At 48.6% G+C, this 22,807-nt stretch overlaps 1 protein-coding gene across 2 annotated transcripts in view; it reads left to right on the top strand.

The window, feature by feature from the left end:
* LOC137311303 (E3 ubiquitin/ISG15 ligase TRIM25-like) overlaps window positions 1-19,661 on the top strand; it is a 28,196-nt gene extending 8,535 nt beyond the window's left edge. The window contains exons 4-6 of one of the 2 annotated variants that reach the window (XM_067978593.1): window positions 4,627-4,649; window positions 5,605-5,738; window positions 16,443-19,661. In XM_067978593.1, coding sequence (XP_067834694.1) covers window positions 4,627-4,649; window positions 5,605-5,738; window positions 16,443-16,972 — 687 coding nt within the window. In that variant the 3' untranslated portion in view covers window positions 16,973-19,661. Of the gene's footprint in view, window positions 1-4,626; window positions 4,650-5,604; window positions 5,814-16,442 lie in introns of both variants that reach the window. The other variant, XM_067978592.1, reaches the window with a different exon arrangement.
* The last annotated feature ends 3,146 nt before the right edge of the window (window positions 19,662-22,807 follow it).

Raw genomic sequence — 22,807 nt, 5'->3', positions numbered from 1 at the left:
ACTCAACCTCTCCTCATATGTCCGCCCCCTCATCAAAAGAATGAGAGGTGATCTCATTGAAACATATAAGATTCTGAGAGGGCTCGACAGGGTAGGTGCTGAGAGGTTGTTTCCTCTGGCTGGAAGTCTAGAACTAGAGGGCATAGTCTCAAGATAATTAGCCCATTTAGGACCAAGATGAGGTGAAATGTCTTCACTTAGAGGATTGTGAATCTTTGGAATTCTCTACCCCTGAGTGCTGTGGATGCTCAGTCATTGAGTATATTCAAGACTGAGATTGACAGATTTTTGGAAACTAATGGAATGAAGGGATTATGGGGATTGTGCGGGAAGTTAAGTTGAGGTTGAAGATCAGCCATGATCTGATTGAATGGTGGAGCAGGCTCGAGGGGCCGAATGGATTAAAATAGATAAAGAGGAAGTACTAAAAGGGTTGACAGCGCTCAAAGTAGAAAAGTCACCCGGTCCGGGTGGGATGCATCCTAGTTTGCTGAGGGAAGTAAGGGTGGAAATAGTGGAGAGTCTGTCCACAATATTTCAATCCTCCTTGGATATGGGAATGTTGCCAGAGGACTGGAGGATTGCAAATGTTACACCTCTGTTCAAAAAAGGGGAGAGGGATAAACCCGGCAACTACAGGCCAGTCAGCCTAATGTCGATGGTGGGGAAATTTCGAGAGACAATAATCTGAGACAAAATTAATTGTCACTTGGAAGAAAATGGGATAATAAACGACAGACAACACAGATTTATTAAAGGCAAATCGTGTCGGACTAACTTGATTGAATTCTTCGATGAAAACTTGTCAGCAAAATTGAAGCCCATGGGATTAAAGGGACAGTGGCAGCGTGGACATGAAATATGCTCAGAGACAGAAAGCAGAGAGTAGTGGTGAACGGTTGTTTTTCAGACTGGAGGGAAGTTTATAGTGGTGTTCCCCCAGGGGTCAGTATTCGGACCATTGCTCTTTTTAATATATATTAATGACCTCGACTTGGGTATACAGGGCATAATTTCAAAGTTTGCAGATGTCACAAAACTCGGAAATGTAGTAAACGATGTGAAGGATAGTAACAGACTTCAGGAGGACAGAGACAGACTGGTGAAATGGGCAGAAACATGGCAGATGCAATTTAATGCAAAGAAGTGTGAAGTGATGTATTTTGGTGGGAAGAATGAGGAGAGGCAAAATAAACTAAATGGTACAATTTTAAAGAGGGTGCAGGAACAGAGAGACCTGGGGGTGTATGTACACAAATCTTTGAAGGTGACAGGACAAGGTGAGAAGGCTGTTTAAAAAGTACCCAGGATCCTTGGCTTTATAAACAGTGGCATAGATTACAAAAGCAAGGAAGTTATTCTAAACCTTTATAAATGACTGGTTCGGCCCCAGCTGGAGTATTGTGTCCAATTCTGGGCACTGAACTTTAGGAAGCATGTGAAGGCCTTAGAGAGGGTGCAGAGGAGATTTACTGGAATGGGACCAGGGATGAGGGACTTCAGTTATGTGGAGAGACTGGAGAAGCTGGGGTTGTTTTCCTTAGAGCAGAAAAGGTTAACGGGAGATTTAATTGAGGTGTTCAAAATCATGAAGGGTTTTGATAGAGTAAATCTGGAGAAACTGTTTCCAGTGGCAGAAGGTTGGCCTTTATTTCTAGGGGGATGGAGTATAAAAGCAGGGGAATCATGCTACAACTGTACAGGGTGCTGGTGAGACCACACCTGGAGTACTGCGTACAGTTCTGGTGCCCTTATTTAAGGAAGGACATACTTGCATTGGAGGCAGTTCAGAGAAGGTTCACTCGGTTGATTCCGGGTATGGAAGGGTTGTCTTATGAGGAAAGATTGAACAGGTTGGGTCTATACTCATTGGAGTTTAGAAGAATGAGAGGAGATCTTATTGGAACACACAAGATTCTGAGGGGACTCGATAGGGTAGATGCTGAGGGGATGTTACCCCTCGTGGGGGAATCTAAAACGAGGGGGTATGGTCTCAGAATAAGGGGTCACCCGTTTAAGATGGAAATGAGGAGGAATTTCTTCTCCCAGAGGGTCGTGAATCTTTGGAATTCTTTACCCCAAAAAGCTGTGGAGGCTGAGTCATTGAATACATTCAAGGCTGAGTTGGACAAATTTTGATCAGCAAGGGAGTCAAAGGATATGGGGAAAGGGCGGGAAAGTGGAGTTGAGGTAAAAATCAGATCAGCCATGATCTCATTAAATGGCAGAGCAGGTTCAAGGGGCCGAATGGCCGACTCCTGCTCCTATCTCTTATGGGCTTATAAAGTTCTGTAAACATTGGACACAGATTTAAGATGATCAGCAAAAGAATCAGGTGAGAAGAGGAGAATTCTTTTTGCACAGCGAGTTGTTATGATCTGGAATGTGCTGCCTGAAAGGGCGGTGGAAGCAGATTCAATAATAACTTTCAAAACGGAATTGGATAAATACTTGGAGGGGTAAAATTTACAGGGCGATGGGGAAAGAGCGGGGGAATCAGGCTAATTTGATAGCTCTACCCAAGAGCCGGCACAGACACGATGGGCTGAATGGCCTCCTTCTGTCCTGAATCATACTATGATTTTATGATTTAAAAATAATTGAGAGATCTGATGAGGGTTGTGCAGTTGATGTTGTGTATATGGACTTTCAGAAGACATATGATAAATCATAGAATCATCGATTCATAGAAAGGTTACAGCACGGAAGGAGGCCATTCAGCCCATCGAGTCCACGCCGGCTCTATGCAAGAGCAATCCAGCTAGTAACACTCCCCCACCCTTTCCCTGCAGCCCTGCAATTTTTTCCTTTCAAGTACTTATCCAGTTCCCTTTTGAAGGCCATGATTGAATCTGCCTCCACCACCCCCTCGGGCAGTGCATTCCAGATCAGAACCACTCGCTGTGTAAAAAAGTTTTTCCTCATGTCACCTTTGGTTCTTTTGCCAAACACCTTAAATCTGTGTCCTCTGGTTCTTGACCCTTCCGCCAATGGGAACAGTTTCTCTCTATCTACTCTGCCTGAACCCTTCATGATTTTGAATATCTCTATCAAATCTCCTCGCAACCGTCTCTTCCAAGGAGAACAACCCCAGCTTCTCCAGTCTATCCACGTAACTAAACTCCTTCATCCCTGGAATCATTCTAGTAAATCTCTTCTGCACCCTCTCTAAGGCCTTCACATCTTTCCTAAAGTGCGGTGCCCAGAACTGGACACAATACTCCAGTTGTGGTCGATCTAGTGTTTCATAAAGGGTCATCATGACTTCCTTACTTTTGTACTCTGTGCCTCTATTTATAAAGCCCAGGATCCCGTATGCTTTTTTAATCACTTTCTCAACCTGCCCTGCCACCTTCAACGATTTGTGCACATAAACCCCCAGATCTCTCTGTTCCTGTACCCCTTTTAGAGTTGTGCCCTTTAGTTTATATTGCCTCTCCTCATTCTTCCTACCGAAATATATCATTTAGTATTTTTCTGCATCCCACACAATAGACTTGTTAGCAAAATTAATGCCCATGGGAATAAAGGGACAGGGGCAGCGTGGCTATAAAATTGGCTAAGGGACAGAAAGCAGAGAGTAGTTTTTCAGATTGGAGGGAAGTTTACAGTGGTGTTCCCCAGGGGTCAGTATTCGGACCACTGCTCTTTTTGATATATATTAATGACCTGGACTTGGGTATACAGAACATAATTTCAATGTTTGCGGCTGACACAAAGCTTGGAAATGTAGTAAACAGTGAGGAGGATAGGAACAGACTTCAGGAGGACATGGACAGACTGGTGAAATGGGCGGACACATGGCAGATGCAATTTAAGTGATGCATTTTGGAAGGAAAAATGAGGAGAGGCAAAATAAACTAAATGGTACAATTTTAAAGGGGGTGCAGGAACAGAGAGACCTGGAGGGTCATCGACAGAAATCTTTGAAGGTGATTAGGACAATTTGATCAAGCTGTTAAAAAAGAATACGGGATCCTGGGCTTTATAAACAAGCTTGGAGTACAAAAGCAAGGAAGTTATTCTAAACCTTTATAAATCACTGGTTAGGTCCCAGCTGGAGTATTGTGTCCAGGTCTGGGCACCACTCTTTAGGAAGGATATGAAGGCCTAAGAGAAGGTGTAGAGGAGATTTACTAGAATGGGACCAGGGATGAGGGACTTCAGTTATGTGGAGAGACTGGAGAAGCTGGGATTGTTCTCCTCAGGGCAGAGAAGGTTAAGGGGAGATTTAATCGAGGTGTTCAAAATCATGAAGGGTTTTGATAGAGTAAATAAGGAGAAACTGTTTCCACTGGCAGGGAGGCCAGTAACCAGAGGACACAGATTTAAGGTAATTGGTAGAAGAACCAGAGGGGAGATGAGGAGAATTTTTTTATGCAGTGAGTTGTTCTGATCTGGAATGCGCTGCCTGAAAGGGCGGTGGAAGCAGATTCAATAATAACTTTCAAAAGGGAATTGAAGGGGAAAAATTTGCAGGACTATGGGGAAAGAACAGGGGGAGTGGACTAATTGGATAGCTCTTTCAAAGAGCCAGCACAGGCACGATGGGCCGAATGGCCTCCTCCTGTGCAGTATGATTCTTTGATTCTATTGACTGATTTGATCTCCTCTCTTTATTCACAGAACTCGAAGCAGCTCCTTTCCAGGTAAGTTCCTCTCAGTCATACAGTACCTGCTGCTGATAGGGAACCTTCACCTGTATCTGGGAGAAGAGTGAAAGTAGAATCACCGCTTGGAAACCTCCCCAGATCAGGGGCTTCCAAATGGGGCGAATATTGAGTGATGTTTAACTGTGGTTTGAGGGGTTCTTGGCTCAGGCAGCCTGTGGGAAATGGGAGTGAGATGGGCTGTTCCATCGGTGTGTCGAGCTTCTCAGGAACCTGTTGGACAGGAATTGAGAGTGAGAGAAACCTGCAGTGACCTGTATCTAACCGAGGCTTCCTAAAGGCTCCATGTGTGTCAGTGACAGCTTTATTCCATTGGGTCAGTAAGTGCTGTGTGATTGGCTTGTTCTATCAACCAGCCCATGGAGAAATGAGGAGAGGGGCAGGTCCCAGTGTCAGAGTGACAGTAAAATGTCTTGTGATTGGCTCATTCTATCCACTAACAGAGAAATGAGTGTGTGCTGAAATTTCCCAGTAATGTCAGTGTGACTGGACACTCTGTGAGGGAATCCCACCGATCCCAGGTCCCTGGGAGGCTGTTCCTTCTCCTCTCCTCACTTCACATGATCGTAGTGAGTGTGTTCCTGCAGAGAGGGGAGAGCACAGACTGGAGACCCTCGGGATAATAATAATTATTAATAATGGAAAGATAAGGGCTCCAGTACAGAGAAACTGGACTGAACACAGACGGCTTTGAAAATCACAAACTGAGCTGAAGTGACAGCAAACCAGGATCCCACTGCACGTGTGGAGATCAGTGTGAATGCAGGGAGACTGCAAATCCCGGGATTCTGCCATTCTCAGGATGGGTTGCTGCGGGGTGTCAGTACGAGCATTAGAAGGGGTGCAGGTTGTCGCACTGATCACTCGTTCCCCTTTGGGTTTCTGATCTGAAATGTCCCCACTGATAAAAACATTCTCTCCTCTTTCATTACAGAGTGACTGAGACTCAGAGAGTCACAGACCCAGATGTTCCAGCGCTCACCCTGAACCTGTCCAAAATATCTCAACTTATCCAGAAGAGGCTGAATGGATCGGAAAAGTACCACTCAGACATATTGGGAATGATAAGTGAGAACGTGCAGCTTTTCTCCAATTCTGGGCACCACACTTTAGGAGAGATGTCAAGGTTAAGAATTTCAGGAGGTGAGGAGGCACTTAGATTAAAGGCCTCAGGTTAGAGATGATTGCCGTTAGCTGGGCTTGTCTGAGACATGAAGAAACTGTTATTAAATCATTAAAATAAGATTTCCAAGGGGATTACGATCAATATACTGATTGGACTGAAAGAGGAGGAAGGCGGTGTGTACTGAGGACATCTGAATGGAGAAGCGGGGAAGTTATGTTAAACTTGTATCAAACCTTGGTTAGACCACACTTGGAGCACTGTGCACAGTTCTGGTCTCCATATACCTTGGTTAGACCACACTTGGAGCACTGTGCACAGTTCTGGTCTCCATATACCTTGGTTAGACCACACTTGGAGCACTGTGCACAGTTCTGGTCTCCATATACCTTGGTTAGACCACACTTGGAGCACTGTGCACAGTTCTGGTCTCCGTATACCTTGGTTAGACCTCACTTGGAGTACGATGCACAGTTCTGGTCTCAATATTATAAAAAGAATCTAGAGGCACTGGATAACGTGCAAAAAAGATTCACAACGATGATGACAGAACTGAGAGGTTATAAATATCAGGAAAGGTTGAACAGACTGTGGCTCTTTTCTCTCAAAAAGAGAAGGCTGAGGGGTGACCTGATAGAGGTCTTTAAGATTATGAAGGGGTTTGATGGGGTAGACGTAAGGAAGATGTTTACACTTGTGGGGAGACCAAAACTAGGGTCATAAATATAAGATAGTCACTAATAAATCCAATCGGGAACTCAGGAGAATCTTCTTTACTGAGAGAGTGGTGAGAATGTGGAACTCGCTCCCACATGGAGTAGTTGAGGCGAACACACAGATACATTTAAGGGGAAGCAAGATAAAGACATGAGGGGGAAAGGAATAGAATGATACACTGAAAGGGTTAAATCAAGTCGGAGGGAAGAGGCTCATGTGGAGCATTAACACCAGCATGGACCAGATGGGCCGAATGGCCTGTTTCTCTGCTGTTCATTCTATGTAATTCTATTGATGTCGAGGCCTTGGAGAGGGTGCAGAGGAGATGTACTAGAATGGTACAGGGATGAGGGACCTCAGTTATGTGGAGAGATTAGAGAAACTGGGATTGTTCTCTTTACATCGAGTCACATCAAGTCTACAGCACAGAAACAGGCCATTCGGCCCAACTGGTCCATGCCGGCATTTATGCTCCACACAGGCCTCCCCTCTCCCTACTTCATCTCACCCTATCAGGATACCCTTCTATTCCTTTCTCCATCATGTGTTTATCGAGCTTCTTCTTAAATACATCTGTGCTATTTGCCTGAACTGCTCCTTGTGGTGGTGAGTTCCACATTCTCACCACTCTCTGGGTTAAGAAGTTTCTCCTGAATTCCCTATTGGATTTATTAGTGACTATTTCCCATTGATGACCTCGAGTTTTGGACTCCCCCACAAGTGGAAACATTTTCTCTCGAAGGCTCGAAGGGCCGAATGGCCTACTCCTGCTCCTATTTTCTATGTTTCTCTACTTCTACCCTATCAAACCCTTTCATTATCTTAAAAACCTCGATCAGGTCACCCCTCAGCCTTCTCTTTTCTAGAGTAAAGAGTCCCAGCCTGTTCAGCCTTTCCTGATAAGTTTATCCTCTCAGTTCTGATATCATCCTTGTGAATCTTTTTTTGCACCCTCTCCAATGCCTCTATACACTATTTATAATATGGAGACCGGAACTGTTCACAATACTCCAAGTGTGGTCTAACCAAGATTCTATACAAGTTCAACATAACTTCTTCACTTTTCAATTCTATCCCTCCAGAAATGAACCCCAGTGATGATTTGCCTTTTTATGGCCTTATTAACCTGTGTCACTACTTTTAGTGATTTGTGTGTCTGTACCCCCAGATCCCTTTGCTCCTCTACCCCATTTAGACTCTTATTGAACAAGCAGTTTGTGGCCTCTTTATTCTTCCTACCAAAATGCACCACCTCACACTTATCTATATTACAATTCATTTGCCAATTACAGCCGACTCTGTAAGTTTATTAATGTCTCCTTGTATTTTGACACATTCTTCCTTTGTATTAACCACACCCCCCAATGTGCTGTCGTCTGCAAATTTTGAAATTGTACTTCCAATTCCCGAATACAAATCATGAATGTAAATTGTGAACAACAGTGGTCCCAGCACCGATCCCTGGGGAACACCACTTCCCACCTTTTGCCAGTCTGAGTAACTACCCTTAATCCCGACTCTCTGTTTTCTGTTTTGTAGCCAACTTGCTCTCCATTACCTGCTCATTTATCCTGAGTGCAGAGAAGGTTAAGGGCAGATTTAATAGAGGAGTTCAAAATTTTGAGTGATTTTTATAGAGTAGAGAGGGAGAAACTGTTTCCAGTGGCAGGAGGGTCGGGAACCAGAGGACACAGATTTAAGGTAATCAGCAAAAGAACCAGAGGGGAGATTTGGAGAATTTTTTTTACAGTGAGTTGTTCTGATCTGGAATGCGCTGCCTGAAAGGGCGGTGGAAGCAGATTCAATAATAACTTTCAAAAGGGAATTGGATAAATACTTGAAAAGGAAAAATTTGCAGGGCTATGGGGAAAGAGCGGGGAAGTGGGACTAATTGGATAGCTCTTTCAAAGAGCCGGCACAGGCACGATGGGCCGAATGGCCTCCTTCTGTGCTGTAAGATTCTAGGATTCTATAGGGGACTGCCAGTATAGAATCATAGAAAGGTTACAGCACGGAAGGAGGCCATTCGGCCCATCGAGTTCACGCCTGCTCTCTGCAAAAGCAATCCTGCTAGTCCCGTTCCCCCGCCCTTTCCCTGTATCACTGCAGATTTTTTCCTTTCAAGTAGTTATCCAGTTCCCTTTTGAAGGCCATGATTGAATCTGCCTCCACCACCCCCTCGGGCCGTGCATTCCAGATCCTAACCACTCGCTGTGTAAAAAAGTTTTTCCTCATGTCACCATTGGTTCTTTTGCCAATCACCTTAAATCTATGTCCTCTCATTCTTGACCCTTCTGCCAATGGGAACAGTTTCCCTCTATCTACTCTGTCTGGACCCTTCATGATTTTGAACACCTCTATCAAATCTCCTCGCAACCATCTCTGTTCCAAGGAGAACAACCCCAGCTTCTCCAGTCTATCCACGTAACTAAAGTCCCTCATCCCTGGAATCATTCTAGTAAATCTTTTCTGCACCCTCTGTAAGGCCTTCACATCTTTTTTAAGTGCGGTTCCCAGAACTGGACACAATACTCCAGTTGTGGCCGAACCAGTGTTTTATAAAGGTTCATCATGACTTCCTTGCCTTTGTACACTATGCCTCTATGTATAAAGCCCAGGATCTCTCTGTTCCTGTACCCCTTTTAGAGTTGTGCCCTCTAGTTTATATTGCCTCTCCTCATTCTTCCTACTAAAATGTATCACTTTGCATTTTTCTGCGTTAAATTTCATGCCACGTGTCCGCCCATGCCACCTGCCTGTCTATACCTCTTGAAGTCTATCACTATCCTCCTCACTGTTTACTACCCTTCCAAGTTTTGTGTCAACTGCAAATTTTGAAATTGTCCCCTCGACACCCAAGTCATGAATATATATCAAGGAAAGTATCTCCAAGCACTGGCACCTAATAGACCACATCATGGTCCGAGCGAGGGACCGCAAAGATGTCCGCATCACCTGGAGCCGCCGACTGCTGGACTGACCACCGACTAATCCACTCGACCATCTCCATCAACCGAGCCCCAAACCGGCAGCGGCAGAAAAAACTCTGCCGCAGGAGACTTAATGTCGCTGGACTCAAAGACCCTGAGGAGAAAGACCAACTCAGCCGTCGCCTTACAACCAATCTGGTGACGACCAATGATCCAGAGTCCCAGAGTGCCCACAGCGTCTGGTCCGCCCTAAAAGCCACCATAGTCAGCACCTGCGAGGAGACGCTCGGTCTCTCGACCAGGAAACACCAAGACTGGTTCGACGAGAACTATCAGGAGATCCAGGATCTCCTAGACCGCAAAGGCAAGGCGTTCCTGAATTGGCAGCTCCACCAAAACTCGAGTGAGAGGAAACAAGCCTCCAGGCAACTGAAGGCCGAGGTGCAACAAAGAACCCGTGACCTAAAGAACAGATGGTGGGTGGAAAGAGCGCAGGAAACTCAGCAACTCGCCGACAACCACAACGTGCGCGGCTTCTTCAGCGCAATTAAAGCCATCCACGGTCCGAGTACCCAGGGACCTACCCCACTGAGAGCCAAACATGGAGAGGCGCTCATCAAAGACAGAGAGGCAGTCAACGCCCGCTGGAGAGAGCACTTCGAGGACCTCCTCAACCAAGACCCAGTCCTCGACACAAGTACCCTCGACACTATCCCGCAACACGCGACCCGCCACCATCTCAGCACAACCCCAGCCCGCCACCATCTCAGCACAACCCCAGCCCGTCACCATCTCAGCACCACCCCAGCCCGCCACCATCTCAGCACAACCCCAGCCCGCCACCATCTCAGCACAACCCCAGCCCGCCACCATCTCAGCACAACCCCAGCCCGCCACCATCTCAGCACAACCCCAGCCCGCCACCATCTCAGCACAACCCCAGCCCGCCACCATCTCAGCACAACCCCAGCCCGCCACCATCTCAGCACAACCCCAGCCCGCCACCATCTCAGCACAACCCCAGCCCGTCACCATCTCAGCACAACCCCAGCCCGCCACCATCTCAGCACAACCCCAGCCCACCACCATCTCAGCACAACCCCAGCCCACCACCATCTCAGCACAACCCCAGCCCGCCACCATCTCAGCACAACCCCAGCCCGCCACCATCTCAGCACAACCCCAGCCCGCCACCATCTCAGCACAACCCCAGCCCGCCACCATCTCAGCACAACCCCAGCCCGCCACCATCTCAGCACAACCCCAGCCCGCCACCATCTCAGCACAACCCCAGCCCGCCACCATCTCAGCTCAACCCCAGCCCGCCACCATCTCAGCACAACCCCAGCCCGCCACCATCTCAGCACAACCCCAGCCCGTCACCATCTCAGCACAACCCCAGCCCGTCACCATCTCAGCACAACCCCAGCCCGCCACCATCTCAGCACAACCCCAGCCCGTCACCATCTCAGCACAACCCCAGCCCGCCGCCATCTCAGCACAACCCCAGCCCGCCACCATCTCAGCACAACCCCAGCCCGTCACCATCTCAGCTCAACCCCAGCCCGCCGTGAGGTCAAAAAAGCCATTCGACAACTGAAAAACAACAAGGCCCCCGGTGCTGATGGAATCCCCGCTGAAGTACGAAAACATGGCGGAGAGGCACTCTTGACACGAATACACGACCTTATCACCCTTGTCTGGAAGGAAGAGAGCATGCTGGGAGATCTCAGAGACGCCGTAATTGTGACCATCTTCAAGAAAGGAGAGAGGTCCGACTGCGGAAATTACAGAGGGATTTCCCTAATGTCCACCACGGGAAAGGTCATCGCGAGAATCCTCCTCAACCGCCTCCTTCCAGTGGCCGAAGAGCTCCTCCCTGAGTCTCAATGCGGCTTCCGCCCGTCAAGAGGCACAATGGACATGATCTTTAGCACGCGACAAATCCAGGAAAAGTGCAGGGAGCAGCATCAACCTCTGTACATGGCCTTCTTCGATCTCGCAAAGGCCTTCGACTCTGTCAACCGTGAGGAATTGTGGAGCATCCTCCTCAAATTCGGCTACCCCCAGAAATTCGTCACCATTCTCCACCTGCTCCACGATGACATGCGAGCCGTGATCCTCACCAACGGATCCACCACAGACCCAATACGAGTGCAAACTGGGGATCAACCAGGGCTGCGTCATCACACCAACGCTCTTCTCCATCTTCCTCGTTGCAACACTCCACCCCATCACCATGAAGCTCCCCGCCGGAGTGGAGCTAACCTACAGGACAAGTGGGAAACTGTTCAACCTTTGACGCCTCCAGGCCAGAACCAAGACCACCCCAACTTCGGTCATCGAGCTGCAGTACGCAGACGATGCCAGCGTGTGCACACACTCAGAGGCCGAGCTACAAACCATCGTCGACACATTCACCGAGGTGTATGAGAGAATGGGCCTCAGGCTAAACATCCCGAAAACAAAGGTCCTCTCCCAGCCCGCTCCTGCCACACAACACTGCCCCCCGACCATCAAGATCCACGGTGAGCCTCTGGACAGTGTGGATCATTTCCCATACCTCGGGAGCCTCCTCTCGGTGCGAGCAGACATCGACGATGAAATTCAACATCGACTCCAAAGCGCCAGTGACACCTGAGGAACAGAGTGTTCGAAGACCGAGACCTCAAATCCAGCACCAATGGTCTACAGAGCAGCCGTGGTCCCCGCCCTCCTGTACACATCAGAAACATGGACAATGTACAGCAGACACCTCAAATCACTGGAGAGATATCACCAACGTTGCCTCCGCAAAATCCTGCAAATCCACTGGCGGGATAGACGTACCAACGTGAGCATTCTCTCCCAGGCTAATATCCCCAGTATCGAGGCACTGGTCACGCTCAACCAGCTGCGATGGGCGGGGCCACATTGTCTGCATGCCCGACACAAGATTCCCTAAACAAGTGCTCTACTCCGAGCTCCGCAATGGCAGGCGATCACTAGGAGGGCAGAGGAAACGCGAGACGGACACTCTCAAAGCCTCCCTAAAAAAATGCAACATCCCCACCGACACGTGGGAATCGCTTGCCCTAAATCGCCCAAACTGGAAAAGAAGCATCCACGAAGGCGCCAATTACCTCGAGCGTCACCGAGTGGAGCACGCGGAGGCCAAGCGTAAGCAGCAAAAAGAGCGCACAGAATCCAGAGCGTCTCACCCACCCACCTTATCAAACACTACCTGCCCCACCTGTGGCAGAGTCTGCGGCTCCAGGATTGGACTATTCAGCCACCGCAGAACCCACCCTCCCGGAGTGGAAGCAAGTCATCCTCGACCCTGAGGGACTGCCAAAGAAGAAGATTTATCAAGAAAAGTAGTGGTCCCAGCACCAACCCCTGGGGAACACCACTGCACACCTCCCTCCAGTCCGAAAAACAACCGTTCACCACTACTCTCTGTTTCCTGTCACTTAGCCAATTCTGTATCCATGTTTCCACTGCCCCCTTTATTCCATGGGCCGCAATCTTGATGATAAACCTACCATACGACACTTTATCAAATGCCTTTTGGAAGTCCATGTACATCACATCAACTGCATTACCCTCATCTACCCTCTCTGTTACCTCATCAAAAAGCTCTATCAGGTCAGTTAAACACGATTTGCCTTTGACAAATCCGTGCTGGGTTTCCCTATTCAATCCACACTTGACCAAGTGACTGTTAATTCTGTCCCGGATTATCGGTTCTAAAAGTTTCCCCACCACTGAGGTTAAACTGACTGGCCTATAGTTGCTGGGTTTATCCTTACACCCTCTTTTGAACAAGGGTGTAACATTTGTGATTCTCCAGTCCTCTGGCACCGCCCCCCGTATCTACGGATGTTTGGAAAGTTATGGCCAGTTAGCAGGTCGGGTTAGTTGTGTTCAGACAGCTGGGAATATCCCCGAACTTTAATCTCAGGTCCCTGTGTGTGTGGATCAGGAGCCTGAGATTAATCCTCAGTCGTCAGTGACACCTGCTTTAAACATTCCTCACTGCAATGGGCCAAAGCTTCACCCGCCATGGGTCAGGTAGGGGCGGGGTTACACACTGTCAATCAGAGTGTCTCTTAAAGGGACACTGTCCCTCACAGGGCTGTCAGTATCTGTGCTCCGGGGAGGGGGCAGAATCAGCTCAACAGGGGGAGCCCCTGTCCCAGGGATTGTCATCGAGCAGTCGACAGGGATCGGGGGGAGAGCGGGAATATTCCAAGGTGTGTTTATATCACAGGGGATCACAATGTTCATAATTTCTATTTAACCCTTTATGTTTCTATTTAACCCTTTCTGTTCCTAGTTAACCCTTTCTTTCTCGGTGACGTTTCTTCAGTCAGGGTTCAGTGCGAGGGATTCGAGGGTCGAGTTCCTGCACCTGTTCCCTCCTCGCAGCTGGGAATTGGTCCAAGTCTCAGACCCAGGGCTAGAGGGAGTGTTGGTGAATTCAGAGTGAACAGGGAGCAACAGTTTAATGTACAGAAGGGACATCAGATTCATCTCAATTGACAACAGAATCCTCACTACTGTGTGGAAATTAATGGAGACTTTAATCAGAGCTGTGAGCAGGATGGAACAGTAACAGGAGGGGGAGAGCCCAGGGCACACTCCTGTATTCAGGATGGGACAGTAACAGGAGGGAGAGAGCCCAGGGCTCACTACTGTATTCAGGATGGGACAGTAACAGGAGGGAGAGAGCCCAGGGCACACTCCTGTATTCAGGATGGGACAGTAACAGGAGGGAGAGAGCTCAGGGCACACTCCTGTATTCAGGATGGAACAGTAACAGGAGGGAGAGAGCCCAGGGCACACTCCTGTATTCAGGATGGAACAGTAACAGGAGGGAGAGAGCCCAGGGCACACTCCTGTATTCAGGATGGGACAGTAACAGGAGGGAGAGAGTCCAGGGCACACTCCTGTATTCAGGATGGGACAGTAACAGGAGGGAGAGAGCCCAGGGCTCACTACTGTATTCAGGATGGGACAGTAACAGGAGGGAGAGAGCCCAGGGCACACTCCTGTATTCAGGATGGGACAGTAACAGGAGGGAGAGAGCTCAGGGCACACTCCTGTATTCAGGATGGAACAGTAACAGGAGGGAGAGAGCCCAGGGCACACTCCTGTATTCAGGATGGAACAGTAACAGGAGGGAGAGGGCCCAGGACACACTCCTGTATTCAGGATGGGACAGTAACAGGAGGGAGGGAGCCCAGGGCACACTCCTGTATTCAGGATGGAACAGTAACAGGAGGGAGAGAGCCCAGGGCACACTCCTGTATTCAGGATGGGACAGTAACAGGAGGGAGAGAGCCCAGGGCACACTCATGTATTCAGGATGGAACAGTAACAGGAGGGAGAGGGCCCAGGGCACACTCCTGTATTCAGGATGGGACAGTCACAGGAGGGAGAGAGCCCAGGGCACACTCCTGCATTCAGGATGGGACAGTAACAGGAGGGAGAGGGCCCAGGGCACACTCCTGTATTCAGGATGGAACAGTAACAGGAGGGAGAGAGCCCAGGACACACTCCTGTATTCACGATGGGACAGCAACAGGAGGGAGAGAGACCAGGGCACACTCCTGTATTCAGGATGGAACAGTGACAGGAGGGAGAGAGCCCAGGGCACACTCCTGTATTCAGGATGGGTCAGTAACAGGAGGGAGAGAGTCCAGGGCACACTCCTGTATTCAGGATGGGATAGTAACAGGAGGGAGAGAGCCCAGGGCACACTCCTGTATTCAGGATGGGACAGTAACAGGAGGGAGAGAGCCCAGGGCACACTCCTGTATTCAGGATGGAACGGTAACAGGAGGGAGAGAGCCCAGGGCACACTCCTGTATTCAGGATGTAACAGTAACAGGAGGGAGAGAGCCCAGGGCACACTCCTGTATTCAGGATGGGACAGTAACTGGAGGGAGAGAGCCCAGGGCACACTCCTGTATTCAGGATGGGACAGTAAAAGGAGGGAGAGAGCCCAGGGCACACTCCTGTATTCAGGATGGAACAGTAACAGGAGGGAGAGAGCTCAGGGCACACTCCTGTATTCAGGATGGAACAGTAACAGGAGGGAGTGAGCCCAGGGCACACTCCTGTATTCAGGATGGAACAGTAACAGGAGGGAGAGAGCCCAGGGCACACTCCTGTATTCAGGATGGAACACTAACAGGAGGGAGAGAGCCCAGGTCACACTCCTGTATTCAAGATGGAACAGTAACAGGAGGGAGAGAGCCCAGGGCACACTCCTGTATTCAGGATGGGACAGTAACAGGAGGGAGAGGGCCCAGGGCACACTCCTGTATTCAGGATGGAACAGTAACAGGAGGGGGAGAGCCCAGGACGCACTCCTGTATTCAGGATGGAACAGTAACAGGAGGGAGAGAGCTCAGGGCACACTCCTGTATTCAGGATGGGACAGTAACAGGAGGGAGAGAGCTCAGGGCACACTCCTGTATTCAGGATTGGACAGTAACAGGAGGGAGAGAGCTCAGGGCACACTCCTGTATTCAGGATGGGACAGTAACAGGAGGGAGAGAGCCCAGGGCACACTCCTGTATTCAGGATGGGACAGTAACAGGAGGGAGAAAGCCCAGGACACACTCCTGTGAGCTGTGTGTTCCCAGTACAGCCAGTGCTGAGATTGTGGGGCTGTAACTGTGAGTCTGTGGGATGTGTTGTGTGCCGGTGAATCCCCTCCATTGTGTCTGGGAGAACGTGTGCACAGTGCCAGGGGCTTGTGTGATTAAACTGACTGCTACTGTGTGTCTCCACTGCAGTGTTTGCACTGAGTGTACAGCACTGGGACCCACACACTGCTATTTAACAGGGATTCTGATCAAAGGCCATTTATTCAACAGGGGATGAACACAGTCTAAGAGGTAATATGGGGCTGACAGTGTCTGGGAAATACTGACACTCCCACCCTGCAGCTGTCAATCATTGATGGGAGTGGAATAACCCTGTCTGACCAATCTCTTCTCTCCCCTCTAGGGCAAAGGTCAGCGATGAGCCTGGATCCAAAGACAGCAAACTGGAACTTGGTTCTGTCCAATGATCTGAGATCAGTAACAGGGACTGGACATGAACAACCCTACCCACCTCACCCAGAGAGGTTTAAAGACTGGCCCCAAGTCCTCTGCTCCCAGAGTTTCTCCTCAGAATCCCATTCCTGGGATGTGGAGACTGATGGGGAAGACTGCAGAATAGGGATTGTGTGTGGGAGCGCAGAGAGAGAGGGGGACAAGTCTGGTCTCGGGGAAAACAGTAAATCCTGGTGTTTATATTCTGGTTTGTTTGGTGTTTCTCTCAGTGCCGGTCACAATTCCCGGTTCACTGACCTCCCACCGATCCCGTCTAAGAGCCGGATCCGAGTTCAGTTGGACTACGAGGCCGGGACTGTGTCATTTCACCGGGTCACTGACTCACTGACACATTTACACACATTTCAAACCACATTCACTGAACCCGTGTTTCCGGCATTTTGTTGTTGGGAAGAAACATCCCTAAAACTGTTAAATTAATCCTGATCGCGGAGACTCGGTGACATCACTTCCTGTTCGGGACTGATGTCACTTCCAGATCTGCCCTTCTGATGATGTCACTTCCAGGACTGCTCTTCTGATGATGTCAGTTCCAGGTCTGCTCCATATGATGATGTCACTTCCAGGTCTGCCCCTCTGATGATGTCACTTCCGGGAGCGTGTCTCTGATGATGTCACTTCCAGGAGTGCCCCTCTGATGATGTCACTCCCCGCTCTGTCCCTCTGATGATGTCACTCCTGGCTCCGCCCCCTCTAATTATGTCACTTCCAGCACTGCCCCTCTTTGTCAGGATCCGGGGTCTTTGTGATTTTCTTTGTGAGGATCTGTCACTAAAGCTCAAAATAGCTGCTTTTGGTGAGTTTGCTTGTAATTCGTAGCGTTCCAATTAATTGTCTCCTTCAGTTGTAGAATTTTACCACTTTAGTTGCAGAATTGTAGTGGTATTAATCACAGGAGTGAATCAGAATAGTGGCAGGCACGACTGTATTAATCTCAGTAGTGAATGGTAGTGACAGGGCATGACTGTATTAATCTCAGGAGTGAATGGTAGTGACAGGGCATGACTGTATTAATCTCAGTAGTGAATGGTAGTGACAGGGCACGACTGTATTAATCACAGTAGTGAATGGTAGTGACAGGGCATGACTGTATTAATCACAGTAGTGAATGGTAGTGACAGGGCACGACTGTATGAATCACAGTTGTGAATGGTAGTGACAGGGCACGATCGTATGAATCTCAGTAGTGAATGGTAGTGACAGGGCACGACTGTATTAATCTCAGTAGTGAATGGTAGTGACAGGGCACGGTCCCTTTAAAGTGCTGCTGTGAAAATCTGAGTCTGGGGTTTGAAATTGTTCTTTGACGGTCGCTCCAAACAGTGATGGTGAATCGACAGCCCGAGTTACACTGACTTCAGTGGGAAAGAAAATGGTGCGGGTGTAAAATGGGCTGTCCATTCACTATCGCCCGTGTTGCACTAACACCAGAGACTAATTTCACCCCCGGGGTCTCCTGGGCATCGCTGAGAGCTTCTGGGACTGCCCAGGGGGGGTAACACATCTGTCCGAAACTAAGCAAATGTATTGATTCATTGGACCAGACTGGGAACTTTTAATCTGTGTTTTATGGGGTGGTGATTTTTAGTTTATTGGACAGTAAGGTTCCTCCAGGGCTCACAACCAACATGAAATGGGAATATTATGGGATGTTACTGAGGTGACTGAGTGTGTGAGACACAAACAGGAAAATTGCCCCACCAATTGGAGTCTACAATCAGCGTCCCAGGTGGTCATGGGTGATAATGGGACATTTTGTGATAACCAAAAACCAAAGGGTCAGGAAAACGATGTGTGAGTGACCGGTGAGAAACAAAGATCACCTGGGAACAACCCCCAAAGGGCATCAATCAGGAATCAATACACAATCCAGTGAAAGTCAGGAAAGGGGAGTTAACAATCGTTAATTGATAGCTTTCTCTTGGAGACGGTTGTGTCCTTGCTTATACTGAACAGTGAGAAGAATATTTTATAACCTGGGCTCTACCCGAGAGATCGGGACCACGCAGGGGGAGATAAGCAAATACCTCCAGACACCCACCGGTCTGTTGATCAGATAGCCTGAAAGCACAGGAATGGCTTGTATTTGATGTCACGTTCGGTGTGATTTTGGGAAACAGCTGTGTGTGTAAATGTGATATTTTGCACGTGAGGCAACCAGTCTGTGGAACGCATGATGGAGATGCCCTGAAGGACGGGTCTCAGACATGCTCAGTCATGTTGACAACACCACGACATGAAATGGTTAATGTGCTCAGGAGAGTGAGGACAGATACTGGATCACTACTGATTTACACTTGGTAATCAAGGCACTGACACATGCTCCATAGAGAAACCGACTAGTTAATGAAACAATCAGGATAGTGTTAAACACACTGGTACCTATCAGAGGGATTGAAATTAAAGTAAAGACGGACATAGAATTTGGATTTCCAAAATTCAGGTTTGGATTCCTTCGAGTTAACGATGAAATTGGGACAACTGAGGGCCGGGGAGAAATAATACTGAGCCAGAATTATCCACAAGATGGATAATGGTAAAAAGGAGAGCTGGAGGATCTTTGAAGTCCAAGATTTCTTGATGATATGGTAGTATTTGGGGGGAGCCTAGTTTCTGTAGTTTTCTGTACAATGTATTATGATTTTCTTTGTCTGTATCATGATGTGTGATATTAACCAAATGAAACTTAGATTAGAAGAGCAAATGGCTGGAGATCGGTCTGTGATGCTCACAGGATGAGGACCTTAGATAAGGCCCCAGGATCCCACAAAGGAGGGTGGGGGGAGGGTGTTGAAGAATAAGACTGAGAAGTAATGAGGGAAACCACTTTCTTAGATTACTTCTGTAGTTTAAAACCCCTAATATTGATAGACTGACAGTGCATTCAAAACAACGTAATGCTGACATTGAAAAGGGGACCTCTACCCCTGGGGATCATGAATGGAGGGAGGTCGTCTATAATGTGGGACAGCATCCTTGGGTGAAAATCATGTCTCTGCTTTTTGTTATTATACAGCTTGTTATGATTGTAACACTTTTCTTTCTCATTTGTCGTATTTGAAAGAACTTTTTTGTAAATGTGACGCTGATTAAACTTCTTGTAACAATGTTTAAACTTATCTGTGGTGAGTGCAATTCAGATTCAATGAATGGGTTAAAGTGAGTTGTTCGATCTCACACTCAATTGAGGGGCGACTGAAGGATTTTGGACTTTCAACACCAGTTATTAATTACCTGCTAAAGGAGCTGAGTTTGGTTAAAAATATTATTTCAACAAAGGAACGGTTAAACTGACTGTTCAAGGCAGCATGCTGGGAAGGTTGGCCAAATTGGAAAAGTTTCATTCAGCAGATTGTCTCGAAGGTTAAAGGTAAGACAGATACAAGGCCTTGAAAGTCTGTGAGAAGCTGTTGTAAACATCAGATGCTGTCATATCAACTTGTTCAAACCATGGGAAAGAGAGAGAGGGAAAAGTAACAACAGTGAGTTTTGCCAGCAAGAGTGGGGAGAAGTGAGGAGGGAGTGGGGGAGAAGAGGGAAGAAGGGGAGGAGATTGGGGGTCGGGGAGGGAGGAAGAGAGGGGGAGTGGGGAGGGGGGGGATGCGGGGAGGGGGACGTGAGGCCTGGTTCCCACACTCCTCGTCGGCCAAGTTTTGTATCATCTGCAAATTTTGAAATTGTGCCCTCGACACCCAGGTCCAAATTGAAAAGAGAAGATTGTGAAGTTCAAATTAACCGATCGAAAACATTCCAAGTGAGCAAAGATTCATCAAAGAATTCACCACAATACATCTCTCAATAAATGCCCTGCTTCCCTCCACCTTTTACGAGTTGTTTTAATATATTTTCATTCTTTGTCACTGACACATAAATCAGAGGAGGAAATTTCAGCTGCAATGAGATTCCCGTGAGATGGGCCTTGTCCCATTAGCTGCAGTGTTACAAGAACAACAGAAACTTGTATTTATAAAGCACCTTTAACGTAGTAAAACATCACAATGTGCTTCACAGGAGCAATCAAACCAAAACTGACACCAAGGCAAAGAAAAAGACATTAGGTCAGGTGACCAAAAGCTTGGTCAAAGAGGTCGGTTTTAAGGAGAGTCTTAAAGGAGGAGAGAGAGGGGGAGAGGTTCAGGGAGGGAATTCCAGAGCTTAGGGCCGAGGCAGCTGAAGGCACGGCCGCCAATGGTGGAGCGATGAAAATCGGGGATGCACAACAGGCCAGAATTGAAGGAGCGCAGAGATCCCGGAGGATTGTAGGGCTGGAAGAGGTTACAGAGATAGGGAGGGGCGAGGCCAGGGAGGGATTTGAATACAACGATGAGAATTTTGAATTTAAGGTGTTGCTGGACCGGGAACCAATGTAGGTCAGTGAGCACAGGGGTGATGGGTGAATGGGACTTGGTGCAAGTTAGGATACGGGCAGCAGAGTCTTGGATGGGCTGAAGTTTAAGGAGGGTGGAAATGGGAGGCCGGCCAGGAGAGCATTGGAATAGTCAAGTCTGGAGGTCACAAATGCATGGATGAGGGTTTCAGCAGCAGATGAGTTGAGGCAGGGGTGGAGACGGGTAATGTTGAGGTGGAAGTAGGCGGTCTTGGTGATGTTGAGAATATGGGTTCGGAAGCTCAGCTCAGGGTCCAATAGGACGCTAAGGTTGCAAACAGTCAGCATCAGACAGTGGTCAGGGAGAGGGATGGAGTCGGTGGCTCGGGAACGGAGTTTGTGGCGGGGACTGAAGACAATGGCTTCGGTCTTCCCAATATTTAGTTGGAGGGAATTTCTGCTCCTCCAGTACTGGATGTCGGACAAGCAGCGTGACAAATCAGAGAGAGTGGAGGGGTCGAGAGAGGTGGGGGTGAGGTCGAGCTGGGTGTCGTCAGTGTACATGTGGAACCCGACACTGTGTTTTCGGATGATGTCACCGAGAGGTAGCATGTAAATGAGAAATAGGAGGAGACCAAGCACAGATCCATGGGGAACTCCAGAGTTAACGGTACGGGAGATTTACTCTGTATCTAACCCGTGCTGTACCTGCCCTGGGAGTGTTTGATGAGTCAGGCTGAAGCATTTGCAACCATCTTCAGCCAGAAGTGCCGAGTGGATGATTCATCTCCGCCTCCTCCCGATATCCCCACCATCACAGAATCTAGTCTTCAGCCAATTCGATTCACTCCACGTGATATCAAGAAACAGCTGAGTGCACTGGATACAGCAAAGGCGATGGGCCCCGACAACATCCCAGCTGTAGTGCTGAAGGCTTGTGCTCCAGAACTAGCTGCGCCTCGAGCCAAGCTGTTCCAGTACAGCTACAACACTGGCATCTACCCGACAATGTGGAAAATTGCCCAGGTATGTCCTGTCCACAAAAAGCAGGACAAATCCAATCCGGCCAATTACCGCCCCATCAGTCTACTCTCAATCATCAGTAAAGTGATGGAAGGTATCATCGACAGTGCTATCAAGCGGCACTTACTCACCAATAACCTGCTCACCGATGCTCAGTTTGGGTTCCGCCAGGACCACTCGGCTCCAGACCTCATTACAGCCTTGGTCCAAACATGGATAAAAGAGCTGAATTCCAGAGGTGAGGTGAGAGTGACTGCCCTTGACATCAAGGCAGCATTTGACCGAGTGTGGCATCAAGGAGCCCTAGTAAAATTGAAGTCAATGGGAATCAGCGGGAAAACTCTCCAGTGGCTGGAGTCATACCGAGCACAAAGGAAGATGGTCGTGGTTGTTGGAGGCCAATCATCTCAGCCCCAGGGCATTGCTGCATGAGTTCCTCAGGGCAGTGTCCTAGGCCCAACCATCTTCAGCTGCTTCATCAATAACCTTCCCTCCATAAGGTCAGAAATGGGGATGTTCGCTGATGATTGCACAGTGCTCAGTTCCATTTGCAACCCCTCAGATAATGAAGCAGTCTGTGCCCGCATGCAGCAAGACCTGGACAACATCCAGGCTTGTGCTGATAAGTGGCAAGTCTCATTCGAAAAACGACACTTCCTCAGTACTGCCCCTCCGATAGTGCAGCACTCCCTCAGTACTGCCCCTCCGATAGTGCAGCACTCCCTCAGTACTGCCCCTCCGATAGTGCAGCACTCCCTCAGTACTGCCCCTCCGATAGTGCAGCACTCCCTCAGTACTGCCCCTCCGATAGTGCAGCACTCCCTCAGTACTGCCCCTCCGATAGTGCAGCACTCCCTCAGTACTGCCCCTCCAAGAGTGCAACACTCCCTCAGCACTGTCCCACC

This window comes from Heptranchias perlo, unplaced genomic scaffold (genome assembly GCF_035084215.1).
Source record: "Heptranchias perlo isolate sHepPer1 unplaced genomic scaffold, sHepPer1.hap1 HAP1_SCAFFOLD_322, whole genome shotgun sequence".
Taxonomy (NCBI): Eukaryota; Metazoa; Chordata; class Chondrichthyes; order Hexanchiformes; family Hexanchidae; genus Heptranchias; species Heptranchias perlo.
Note: the sequence above shows the minus strand (reverse complement) of the source record. Positions and strands in the feature narration are given on the sequence as shown.